This window comes from Physella acuta, unplaced genomic scaffold, assembly GCF_028476545.2.
Source record: "Physella acuta isolate Inbredline_101_S28 unplaced genomic scaffold, ASM2847654v3 ptg000305l, whole genome shotgun sequence".
NCBI classification, from domain to species: Eukaryota; Metazoa; Mollusca; class Gastropoda; family Physidae; genus Physella; species Physella acuta.
In genome coordinates, this window is record NW_026731824.1 from 55,425 (window position 1) to 69,649 (window position 14,225).

Below are 14,225 nucleotides of genomic sequence, written 5' to 3' on the forward strand. Positions count from 1 at the left end.
AGCCTCGTAAACCTGTAAACACAGAAGCCTCGTCAACCCTAAACACAGAAGCCTCGTAAACCTGTAAACACAGAAGCCTCGTCAACCCTAAACACAGAAGCCTCGTAAACCTGTAAACACAGAAGCCTCGTCAACACTAAACACAGAAGCCTCGTAAACCTGTAAACACAGAAGCCTCGTCAACACTAAACACAGAAGCCTCGTAAACCTGTAAACACAGAAGCCTCGTAAACCTGTAAACACAGAAGCCTCGTAAACCTGTAAACACAGAAGCCTCGTAAACACAGAAGCCTCGTAAACCTGTAAACACAGAAGCCCCGTAAACCTGTAAACTAGCAACTACTGTAAACCAATCAATGTAAGAGTGACGACAGATAAATCAATCAATTAACAGCTGTCTTGCAGAATGTTGTTCGACAAAGGCTATAAAAGCAAATCTTGTAAAAAAAAAGTAAAATAATTATATAATGTATTATGGCCACAAATTCGGGATCTGGAGAAGACGACTACACTAAAATACATTGCAAGATGTTTTAGACTTGATTCAAGGGAGATAACAAGTTGGAAAAGAGGCAAAGAGCTAAGTATGGGAAAACACTTAGTAGGCACATGTACGAAAATGTCAAACATGTAGGCCTGTGTACTGTAAAACAGAAGGTCGTCCACATTTTAACGTAGCTTTCCCAGCCAGGAGAGAACCAACAGAAGATCAACCATATTACTGTTAGAAGAAACTAAATGATCTTAAGAATAAAAGAGTAAAACAATGAGCAGAAGTTGCAGACAGTACCTGTTTCAGTTTTAACTTTACAAAATCTTCCAAAAAAATTAAGTCTAAAAAACCGCTATTATCCTGAAAATGGTTCTCACTCACTGATCTACTGAACCGCACGTTAACATCTGGTGTATACGTTTCTTAAACCTGGACCCACTACACGCCATACGCATCAAGCATTCAAAGCAGGGGCGGAACTACAGTGTCGGCAGACCCCGCAGACTTGGTGGTTGTTTTGTAAAAAGATTACCGTAGCTGCGGTTTGATTATCTTTATTGTATAGACACCACCCCACGCTCTTGTATATTCCTTTTCCCTTTGTTTTTAAATATATATATATATATATATATATATATATATATATATATATATATATATATATATATATATATATATATATATATATATATATATATATATATATATATATATATAGTTCCGCCCCTGATTCAAAGGTTGAGCTGAATAAGGTTTACACATTTTATGAGGGCCGGAAAAAACAAAACAACTACATACAATTTTATTACTATTGAGCGAAACATGTAGTATGTAAGAAAAAAATCGTTGAATTGATTGATAGACGGACGGGCGGACTGGTGAGTGAAGGGATGAACGGACAATAGGGTACAGGGCATTACCTCCCCCCACCCAATCTCCATTCTGCGGGAAGTACTGTCCCCATCCCGTGCATTATCCCCCCCCCCGACCACGACATTCACACTCGGAGTAATTACCCCTTTGTCAATTACTTCCCTGTCAATTACTCCCCCCCCACCCCCCTCCCCGTTCAGTAGGACATAGCCTCCCCCGGTCACAGCTTAAGGTGCAGTTAGGGCTAGGGCTAGAGTTTGGATTAGGGCTAGGGCTAGAGTTTGGATTAGGGATAGGGCTAGGGTTAGGGCTAGGGCTAGGGCTAGGGCTAGGGCTAGGGCTAGGGCTAGGGCTAGGGCTAGGGCTAGGGCTAGGGCTAGGGCTAGGGCTAGGGCTAGGGCTAGGGCTAGGGCTAGGGCTAGGGCTAGGGCTAGGGCTAGGGTTTTTCTTAAGGTTAGGATTAAGGTAATATATAGGTAATATATAAAATTTTAGTTTGAGTCAGGATTCGTGAACTTGGGGTGGGGGTAATTCCCTATGTGGGTAATTGACAAGTTAGTAATTGACAGGGTATAATTGTTCCGGTGATAATGTGTGGAGGGGGGATGTCCGGGGGCGGGGGTAATCTCGTAGACCCCGGACAATAGAAGACAGTAAACAAAACAAAAAGACTTTACCGCACAGCGTGTAGCAGTGAACGCTCAATAGTTAACATTATAGAACATCACCAATTAGTAGGAGTTATACATCAAAAGCAGTGTGAAAAATCGATAAGTCGATCTTGAAAAAAATAGAAAAATATCTAACGTAAAAAAGCAAACTAAGTTTAGGAAGAAATTTGTACATGTATAATAAAATCAATGTACAGAGTAATTACATTTACAAAATATGCAAACAATTATTTTAATATGTCCAACTTATACATCAACTTGTAATAATTAATAATATGTACATATGTTCATATATAGATGTATACATCTGTAAATGTAAATTTTACTTGTGTTAAATGTGTTTACATTAATTTTTAACTGTTGTGCTCACATATAAGATGACGTTGGATGTTTACAGTTGTAAAGTGTTTCTGTCCGTCGGTTACTACATTGTTGGAAATTATTTGGCCCACACGTACCTATTTTACATTACAGACGCATTTAATTCCGAATATTCCTGATCGAATTTATTCTATTTTCTTCATTTACGGGCAGTCATTGCGCTTATCGAACTGAGTGGATGCATTTGAAAAAAAAATATTTTCAAATGTTTAGGGATATAATTTTTCTTTCAAGCAGAGTGTTATTCAATTTTTTTTTACTAATATTAAAGAGTTATCCGAACAAACGTAAATTATTCCTTACATCTTCTTACTAATTAACAATGGCTTTATTTTGTATTAATTAGTTTTGATTAACTGTAATGCAATGGATGTTCTTAAGTAACAGAGCAATATCTACATACTGTTATTTACATAAATAGTATTTACAATTTTTCAAATGTAAGTTACTCTAAAAACTGCAATCACGCAATCACAAATTGTCAACACCGCCTCCCTTATGGATGTTGGTCATGTACGGACAACCCTATTTGATCCCATCGATTTGTACTGTGTTTAGAGGTCAACACCTATGTTGTCGAAGTGACTCGACTACACTAGACATACAGATACACCTACGGTTTTAGAATATCTACACTCTTAATCCTGGTTAAACAAGAGGGAATCTTAAAATTTTATCCCCCCCCCCCTAGAGGCTGTTTGAGGTTTACATAGTTGCGTGTGTGCAACAATAACATCTGGTTCAGTCTAGTGACGTCAGGAATTGTCTTTCAGACAAAACGTGTTGCAAACATATCGGCCAGTAGTCAAGAATTATTAGAAATACTAATTATCTTGATGTAACTGCAGTTACATTCAATTTTAATGGAAATAGAAGGATATGCTTTCATTTTTACTTTTGAATATTATTACTAGTTTCTTAATGCAATTAGTGTGAAAATGAAGACTATAATTAATCAATTAGCCTAATTAATATGCTTAATCGGCTAAAGCAGTTCTTTATCTTTATTTATCTGTTTTCCTTTATGTATTTATTTGTGTGTGTTTTTTCTTTTACGGATTTATTTCTTGATTGTTATGTAGCTGATATACATATAAACATTGTACACTAATAAATTTGGTAAGGTATTAGTGTCACAGTTAATGTTAACAAAATTGCAAACATAATTTTATTACAACCGTATCGACAACTACCGTACCACGAGTACTGGACTTCACACACACACACACACACACACACACACACACACACACACGCACACACGCACGCACGCACGCACGCACGCACACACACACACACACACATGTATAATAAGACAAATTTAGACAAAACCAAATAAAACAAATACCCTCCACTTTGCCCATCGCTCTACTCTCTATGAAAAAAAATTAATGTAAAACTTAAACCACAAGTACAAATTCAGTGTTTTGTCAAAATTGACCAACATTACACTCCATCATATTCCATAAAACAATTTATTTTTAAAGGCTTTTGACAGAGAAAAAAAAAGATAAATTCTTAAACAATTGTATATTAAGCATAAAAACATGTACATGATTTACAAACGATATTGATGATACAAAATAATTGTTTTGTATACAATCGAATGCAATTCAGCTTATGAATTGCTGTAGCTGAAAGGAAGATACGGGGAAAGTATCAATCAAACAAAGGGAGAGATACTAACAAATTCGCCACACGATTTTTTTCTTTACAATGGAACTAAGAATTACACAGTTATAATACAAATTCCCAGTGATAATATATACTTTCTAATAAAATTTAAATATTTAATAAACTACAATCTTTGAGTGTGACAATGTATAACGGTTTTTTGTCTATTTTTTCGTCAATTCCCCCTACCTCCCCCTCCCCATCGTCCCCTAAATGATACATTTCTGGTAGTAGTTTCACATTTTGTTCGGGTAAATTAAAATGTGAATACAAATTACCGTTGTAGTAAACTGTCTCAATTCTAGCCACCCTAGGTTTTCTTGCACTGCAATTAGTTTGTGAATGTGACCTATTAGACATATTTAGTTTTCATTTTCTAATTTCTGAAAATATTCCATTTTCTCATTACGCCTGAGTTTCATAAACCAGTCCGTTCGTAGAGCGAAATAATAATATTTTTCGCGAAACAATTTGGCCATGATGATGCCCATTGAAGACTGGTCGTTACGCATGCAGTAGCCAAATCTTGGAGGCTGTATACGTGGTGGACAGAACTGAACTGTGTGCTGCGGGACTGGACATGTGCAGGCTGCATTAAGGGCACAGCCAACCCAAGGATCGAGAATAGTTTTCTTAACCAATGGCTCTCTGAAAAGATTAAGTATTATTCATACACATAAAAATATAAATGTACACAAACAGGTACACAAATACATATACATGAACACGTTTAACGTTTCACGTATACGTACACGCACACGCAAACGCAAAGGCAATCGCACAAGCACACGTACACGTACACGTACATAAAAAAAACATGTTTTCATTAAAAAATAGTAACACATTTTTCAAAATATGTATGTTTTACTGTAACAACCATTCAAATTGCATTACTACAAAAAAAAAGAAAACTAAATTAAATTGTGTATTTTTAATATAATAACATTAGTGAAAGTTGTCTTTTAAACTAGCAACGAACCCACCTGTGGAACATCCCAAAAGCCATTTCAACTTCTACAAATGGTAGGTGGGCACAGGGCGAGTCGCCAAAATATTGAAACATCTGGAATATTATTTGTCTTTAGGTGAGTAGGTAAGATTACGAAATGTATTTGAACAAGATGATAACTGAATTAATGTTCCTCTAAAAATAACCATAAATGTAATTTTTAATATTTTTTTTTACCTGCTTAAGAGTGTAGTATGGATTAGCAAAATATTTGGGGTTGCATCGGATGGCTACACCTTGGCGTTTTGTTTTTGATACCATAGCAGGTATGGCCTCTGGCAAGACGAATCTATTGAAAACATTTCAAGCAACGTAAAAATCGGCGACAAACAAATTTTTAGTTAAGGAAGATAAATACTAAATAACTACTCATATTTTTTTGGCATCTAACATATTACATTAATGTGCAAAAAACAACTAAAATACTATTTCTCCAATTTAAAAAGAGCATGTTTCATAATGATACATTTAATTGTTATATAGTTTTTTTAAATGTTGATCCGAATAAATCTAAACAAAAGTTCATTATTAAAAAGTACCATCATTGACCATAAGAAAAAAATGTAACAGACCTAACAGACGCATCTGCCCAAATGACAACGTTGGCTTTAGGATACACAGCACTGACTGCTATTGGCTTCCAGGCAAAACATTTCAAAGATTTAAAGTGAGGAGGAAATTTCTCAAAAAGAAAATCTATAACTATACACCTGTAAAGTAGATTGGGAAAAGAGTTAAAATCGTTATTTGAGCTACTTGAAAATATCGTCTAATTATTTAGCAAGTCAAATTACGATTCAGTGTACACACTACTTTTATAAAGTATTTTTTCCATACATAAACAACTGCATTCGAATGGTGTACCTATTGCAGATGAGTTGGTCTATCGATACGGACAAATATGTTTAATGATTACCAAACCTTTCGGCTATAATGATGTTGTGTGGGTATTTAAATGTGTGCATTAGGAATTCCCCATCTAGAGCAGCAATAAAAAAGGGACATAATTGTACGATTTTTGTGTAATTTGAAATAATATATGTCAGTGGAATTAAGAAATTTAAAAATCCCGGAATAAAAACACAAAAAAGAGCACTAATAAAAATTATACAGATTTGACTTAAGGTATAATGTAGAAAGTATTTTTGAAAAGGCCAATTGGTTTTGTTTAGTCCTCCTATTTATTTTATGATTGTTTTCTGAGAAATATTCATCAAAATTAAATGTATAAACATTATTTAATAACTCTTTGCAAATTATTTATGATTATGTTATGATAAACCTGCATCATTTCGACAAGACCACCTTTTTAAACAAAATATACTCATTTATATCTTAAACGAGATTTAAAATGGAAGAAATACGTTTAAATGACTGAATGTAACATATCTACTTACTTATTACACTAAAACAATTAATTGTCATTCAAATTTAATTTTTTAAAAAATTATTCGCCTATTTGAGTAAATCTCTTGTCTCAGGTATAAAGATAAAAATAGAAATAATTAACTTTTATACACAATTTATATATATATATATATAGATAACTAGCTTTCGACCAAAGATTTAGATCACATCCCTGGTCAGCTAAAGATACCAACTGTTATTTAGTTTGTCAAGTTATTGCTTGTCTGCAGTTACATTTCAAAACGTTGGTTTTTAGTCATCATTTTTTAAATGGAATATGAGAAAGCTGAAATATTAACTGCGACATTGTTTCAGCACACAAACTAATGTAGCGTTAACAGTGATACAGGAGTGAAATATTAAATACGAAGCATCCACTTTTTTATCCTACATTTACCGTAATGTTTCATGAATGTTTTTTTTACATGCGCCGTATACTGTAAGAAAAAAAAAATCTTTTTACCTGCAATATTTTTTATACTGTATCTTTTCCTCGACAGATAAGCCAATATCAAACACCACTAAAAGATAGTCGGTCAGCAGAGGAAAGACGCCGGTATGCAGTGAGTTTAGTAATGCCTAGGATAGATAAATACTAAATAACTACTTATATATTTTGACATCCAACATATTAATGTGCAAAAAAATAACATACAACATTTTATTTTGCATACAAGAAAAATAATCAATATGATTTTGAAATTAAAAATATATTGTGGACATTTTTAGACGAAATAGCATTGATAATCCACTATAAGGTATCAATAGGATAGTTTTTGATAGATGTTGAAGTCTATTATAAAACGGTGAATAGGTGTATGTTCATATGCAAAAATTAGCAGTTTTATTTTGTTTAATTGTGTTGTGTTGTGTTTTGTTTTGGTTTGGTTTGGTTTGTTTATATAGATAAATGTTTTGGTGTAATTTGCATATTTTGAATTATAATGTTTGAGAGTTAAAAAAAAATACGGCACACATGTAACAATGAATCATTTAAAATTTAAGCAAAACAAATATTTAAAATCTTTACCTGCGATTCCTTAAAATGATTAGATGAAACAGCGCTGACAATAATAACGTCGTATGATCCATTAATCTGATCTGTAAACGATTTTATGACTGCCGTGTACTGATCATCAATTTGTAAATTGTCCTTAAAAGCCAGCTGTTTGATCCTGGTCTCATAATCTGCTGGAAGTATAGGCTGCAAGCATGACTTTCCTAAACTGGTCCTGTTACATTCGTCAGGTTCTACATGCCTAATTCCCTTACACCCGAGGGTGATATTTTCTACATCAGGTGTCATATCGGCCAGATCAAGCTTTTTAGCGAGCTCTTTTGCCAGGAATTGAATTCCATACGATTCATCGGGATTAAATGGAGATTCATCTTCAGAAGTTTGGTTCATTCTTTTGACTTTATTATAGTAACGTATTTTGTGATGTGAACTTCCCGATTTAGAATTCCTGGTAGCAGCGAACTTGAAGATTGTTTGAGCATTAAAGAAATGATAAACACACACACACATACATACACACATACCTACACACATACACACACACACACAAACACAAACACACACACATATATATATATATATATATATATATATATATATATATATATATATATATATATATATATATATATATACATATATATATATATATATATATATATATATATATATATATATATATATATATATATACATAAAGAATGTGATACAGACAGAAATAAAAGTAACGTATTAGAAAAGGTAGTAGGCCTGCTTAAGATGTAGATTTAGTTATAAATATACAAACGTATAATGAAAATCGAAATCGATTACATGTAGATGTAGATATAGAAGTAGATGTAAAGGTTGATGTTGGAGTAGAAGTATGTATTGATGTTGATGTTGCGTTGATGTCGATGTTGATGTTGTTGGTGATGTAAAAAAAAACACTTACCGATATTTTGTTCAAATTGAATACTGTGATGATAGTTAATGCTGTGAGAATCAGGCTTGTAAAAAATGTTTTTCTTGGACATTTCAACATTCTTGGCCTTTATTTCCTTATTAAAATGTAAGCAAAGTCTAATTAAGTCATGCCCTAAAAAGGTCAAAGTTAAAATTTGAGTGAATATGTCTGAGTCTGAACTAGTATAAGTCTGTATCAGAGCCGTAATTTCTTAAGATAATAAAACCTTACCTTCATAAAATGTAAGTAATGCCTTGGTGGAAAATATTGATAGCAGTAGCATTTAGCCCCACGACACAACACACTACCGCGAAAGACTGAGACGCGAGAGTAAAATGGTTATTTGACTAACGCAACAAAGTCAAGTTTTCAATGTTTCATGGCGGGGATTATATGCCATAAGCCCCACAGGGGTAAAGAACAGGAATCGGCTCACGTTTCCACTGTATCTGAAGAAAAAATGTTGACTAAACGTATTGAAGTGTGTAGTTTTTCACACGATCTAAAAACCGTGACTGCTGTATAAAAACATATCCTATCGTATCCTATCTTTCGTATCCTATCTATCGTATCCTATCCTATCGTAACCTATCGTATCCTATCCTATCGTATCCTATCGTATCCTATCGTATCCTATCGTATCCTATCGTATCCTATCGTATCCTATCGTATCCTATCGTATCCTATCGTATCCTATCGTATCCTATCGTATCCTATCGTAACCTATCCTATCGTATCCTATCGTATCCTATCCTATCGTATCCTATCGTATCCTATCGTATCCTATCGTATCCTATCGTAACCTATTGTATCGTATCCTATCGTATCCGATCGTATGCTTTCGTATCGTATCGTATCGTATCGTATCGTATCGTATCGTATCGTATCGTATCGTATCGTATCGTATCGTATCGTATCGTATCGTATCGTATCGTATCGTATCGTATCGTATCGTATCGTATCGTATCGTATCGTATCGTATCGTATCGTATCGTATCGTATCGTATCGTATCGTATCGTATCGTATCGTATCGTAGCCTAGCCTAGCCTAGCCTAGCCTAGCCTAGCCTAGCCTAGCCTAGCATAGTTTAGCCTAGGCTAGCATAGTTTATCCTATCATAGCTTAATTTAGCCTAGCGTAACCTAGCCAAGCCAAGCCAAGCCAAACCTAGCCTAGCTTATCTTAGCCTAGCACATCACATGGTATCACATATCATTTCTTTTCTTTTCTATCCTACCCTACCCCACCCTACTCCACTCTGCTCTAGTCTACTCGATTATATTTTATTTAAAACACTTTTTTGTATGATCCATTATATTTCTTTTAACATAATAACACTATACACGACATCTAAGTTATATTGATTTAGTCATTTTTACGCTACTTAGAATCGAATTTCTTGCCTTTGTGTTTCAAGACTACCGTCTTTATGACTGTGTTTTAAAATTACCTTACGGAAACATCTGGGTTTATCATTTGTTTGAAGACCTATCATTAAATACATTCATTTTGATGGCACTGGATAAAGAAAAACAAAATACACTATAATCAATTCATGGATGGATGGAAGGATAGATGGATGGATTGATGGATGGATTAAATCTACGGATGGAGGAGAGACGGATGGACGGATGGACATATGGATGGACAGATGGAAGGGCGGCTAAATATACTGATGGTTGGATGGATGGATGGATGGATGGATGGATGGATGGATGGATGGATGGATGGATGGATGGATGGATGGATGGATGGATGGATGGATGGATGGATGGATGGATGGATGGATGGATGGATGGATGGATGGATGGATGGATGGGTGGATGGGTGGATGGGTGGATGGATGGATGGATGGATGGATGGATGGATGGATGGATGGATGGATGGATGGATGGATGGATGGATGGATGGATGGATGGATGGATGGATGGATGGATGGATGGATGGATGGATGGATGGATGGATGGATGGATGGATGGATGGATTGATGGATGGATGGATGGATGGATGGATGGAAAGATGAATGGACAGGAAGAATGAACGTATTGATAGACTGATGGATAGATGGATGGGTGGACGGTTTGAATGTATATTTTAAATGGATGTGTTGTGTTAAGTCTTTCAGTTTCAGCCTCACATGATAAAGAGAGAGTGTTGTTTTGAAAAGGCAGGTAGCCTTTGTTTGTACTTAGCCTTAGCCCTTAATCGTCTGTGAAGTGTAATGGGACGAGAATTGTTTACGCTTGGATTGAGACTTGATGTGTAATAGAATGCGTGTGAGTGTGGAGCTGTTGGAGCACGTGTAGTGGACAGGTGTGCTGCAGCGAACGTATGGTATTAGAGTACCGTAGTGTGTTAAGTATGCGTTATCACTTTAATGAATAATTTTTATTATTAATATCATTATTATTTTCATTGATATAATTCAGCAACGTCTATGTATTGTCCTGCATTAAGTGTATTCCTTCCTAGACTTAGTAGAAGAACTCAACAGATAAATCGGATGGATGAAGCGAATTATAGACAGACGGATCGACATAAGGATAGAAGCACGGCAGAGGCGTAGCGACCCTTCCCGGCGGCCGGGGACAAACTTTCGATTTTCACCCCCCCCCCCCCCTCAAACTTTCAATTTCTTTTTCCAACCCATTTTGGCGCCCCATAAGGTCGGCGCCGTATGTCCCCCCCGCCCCCCCCCCCATTGCTACGCCTCTGAAGCACGGATTGAGTTGTGATAATCAAAGCGCTATCGCACTACGTAATACAATGTTACAGTTTGACTCTGATCTCTTCAGATAATAGTAGGATCATATCAAAATCTATTCAAACATCGATTTTTAATTTTCATTTAAAAAAAAAATAGAAACAAAACAGAAAAAAAAAACTCTTGGGAATCAACATGTATACTCAAACATTATCTGCAAATCAATGTAAAATGTAGTTTCGTGTACATGTGCAAATGAGTATTTTTAGTAGTCCCTTATCTATATAAGGATATATACTATTTGGATTATTTTTAATTTGGTAGCCATCTGGTATGTCTGTCTCTTGATCTGACGGTCCTTTTAGTCAATGTCGCATTGCATATAGAATGCTATACAAACAAAAGCCGAACAATACGTTATTCACAATGAAACCACACGATGGAAACGCGATCACAACTTAGTCTAAATAGAACACTGGCCAGGACAGCCCGGCCAGTGCGCGCATTGGCCATCCAAGGTACGAAATACGCTCTTAGTGCTAAGTTGTTCGGGCTTTGGACAAGAGAGCCGGCCAATGCGCACATTGGCCGGCCAATGCGGGCTTTGGCCGCGCTTCAGGCTTTGACCGTAACACACACACACACACACACACACACACACATATATATATATATATATATATATATATATATATATATATATATAACATATAACATGTAATATGCATAATATGTACAATCTAAAATTGCTTACAGCGGTTTGATATACAGTTTAATTATATTATGTTTACATAAGTACACATCAAATTTCATATTCACCTATTTGTTGACGTCGGATTTAAGAGATAAGTTTGGTTTTCATAATGTTAACATCTACTTTGTTCAACGTCCTAAGTAATACACGCCATACGCTTATAGTTTAAGGACATCTGCACACTTAACTCTGGTTACATCTGAGTGGATCTAAACATATTATAGTTTCTTAGTTTGTTTGAAGCTTATACAGTTGTGTGTGTTCAATAATAGCATCTGGTTAGTCTATTGACGTCAGATTTTGCCTTTGTAAGAACATAAACACATATTTATAAATCATCTAAACAAAGTTATATCAACTTTACATTCAGTAAACTAATTAAAATTGGGTTCGTTTTGTATTAACCCGTTTATTAATTTTACCTAACACCCAATAACATTAAATATACGATGCGCATACCAAACGAGTTAACCTACCATAAACAATAATGCAGGGCCCTGTGCTAACAGGAGGGAGACATAAAGGGATGAAGGGGCTTCAAGGAGTTATTTCTGTACTTTATTTATAAAAAATAGGATTAATTATTCTTAAATATAGTTTACTGTTGAAAATATGCTTCTTCAATAATCCAGCTTCCTTCGCTAAAATCCAATTTGAAATTTTATTTAAAACTTATTTTAATGGATAGAGCTTTGTGAGGTTTCCGTTTTAGCAGTATTTAATCTAATTTATTTACTTAGCCAGAAACACATAACGGAATTGTACCTCAATATAACATGTTATGTATTAGAGTCACAGTTAATGTTATGCAAATTCCAATTCTAATTTTATTACAAAATTATCGACTACAACCGTAACATGAATACTGGACTTGACACATACAAGATAAGCGGTGATGTTGACATTTACAACGGTGTGTAAAAATAGTTCCTAAATGGTTCAAAGAAATGTGGCGATGTATACGTTCATTGTTTTTTTTAAATTCGTTGTGATTACCATAGAAATAAATAGCTTCAATAAATCCTCATTAAATAAATATATGCAAATGTGCATCACCCTTACATCTGTTTCCCACAGGCGATTGTTTTAGTATCGTTGTGTTGTATACATAGTAGAACTAAATTGTTTGAATAACCAAGGACTTGTAATAAGAAAAGTATTTGGCGTGGGTAATCGGAGCAGCGGCGTAGCGACCCTACCCGGCGCCCGGGGACAAACTTTTCGATTTGCACCCCCCCTCGAACTTTTCATTTGCACCCCCCCCTCAAACTTTCGATTTGCACCCCCCTCAAACTTTCAATTTGGCGCCCCCCCCTAAGGTCGGCGCCCGGGGACATATGTCCCCCCGCCCCCCCCCCTCGCTACGCCTCTGAATCGGAGATGTGAGTAGGAAAGGGGCGGGGGGCCTCATTCAGTTTTTCCTTAGGACAATGTACAGAAAAGGGGGGGGGGTTGTATTTTATATTTGTCACCAACTAACGCACCGAAAGTGTGTAAAAATTCATTATGACCACAGCTACATATTAAAGTAATTCGCACGTGTCAATTAGGCTCATAGTTTTTATTTTTTTTATTTTAAAAGCTGTAAAAACATTAGCACAAGCTTTTAAATTGAGATTTTAAATTAACAAAAAAATGAAAATTAAAATTAAAACCTATCTTTATATAGCACATGAGCAGCATGATCCAGTCTTAGAGCCATAGTGTTTATTAGCTAAAAATAGTTTTTGTTCCAAATATAGAAACAGGGGAGACAAAATGAACAGTCATAACCAGTAACATTATTATAGTAGCTCCCCTGTAAATGTGAAATTAGATGAATTAGTTGTGATCTGGCTACAAAGCAGAGCAAAAGAAAAAACATATTTTTTAAAATCTGTGTTATATTATCACAACAAACGTTTCGTTTGTGTCTTCTGTTGAGTAGCGTCTCAAGAGAAGATGTTGTTCAATGTTAGATCATAGAAAAGTGTGACTGTAAAGTCAGTGTTGGAAAAATGTACTTTTAATGTGTTATTATAACACAATTATGAAATTATATAATTTATTTTATGTTGATACACAGCATTTAACAAAAACAAAACAAAAACAAAAAATATAATTGTTAGTGAGAAAATGCTAGTAATTCATTTCAGTTTTAATGTTTTAACAAAAGACAGTTAAAAAACAACTCAACTTTGCTTGCAACAACAGAAAAAAAAGAATGTCAATAAATTATTATGATGGGATAAAAAAATGTAATAACTCAAATTGTTAGATAAATATTTTTGTGTGTACTGTAGTATATTTGAAAT

At 34.9% G+C, this 14,225-nt stretch overlaps 1 protein-coding gene across 1 annotated transcript; it reads right to left on the reverse strand.

The window, feature by feature from the left end:
- Positions 1-136: 136 nt before the first annotated feature.
- On the reverse strand, positions 137-7,916 carry LOC131939952 (uncharacterized). The gene is made up of 7 exons (XM_059298481.1): positions 7,539-7,916; positions 6,972-7,087; positions 5,674-5,811; positions 5,279-5,390; positions 5,076-5,155; positions 4,601-4,740; positions 137-300 (listed from the first exon to the last, which is right to left on the reverse strand). The coding sequence occupies exons 1-7, from the start codon at positions 7,914-7,916 to the stop codon at positions 137-139; spliced, it is 1,128 nt and encodes a 375-aa protein (XP_059154464.1).
- Between the last annotated feature and the right edge of the window lie 6,309 nt (positions 7,917-14,225).

Excerpts from the sequence above, each read along its gene's own strand:
- LOC131939952 (XM_059298481.1), bottom strand. The coding sequence starts at position 7,916 with ATGAACCAAACTTCTGAAGATGAATCTCCATTTAATCCCGATGAATCG. Across the intron at positions 5,391-5,673 it reads TGGGCAGATGCGTCTGTTAG|ATTCGTCTTGCCAGAGGCCA; the intron begins GTCTGTTACATT and ends TGTTTTCAATAG. Across the intron at positions 4,741-5,075 it reads GCTTTTGGGATGTTCCACAG|AGAGCCATTGGTTAAGAAAA; the intron begins GTGGGTTCGTTG and ends TAATCTTTTCAG.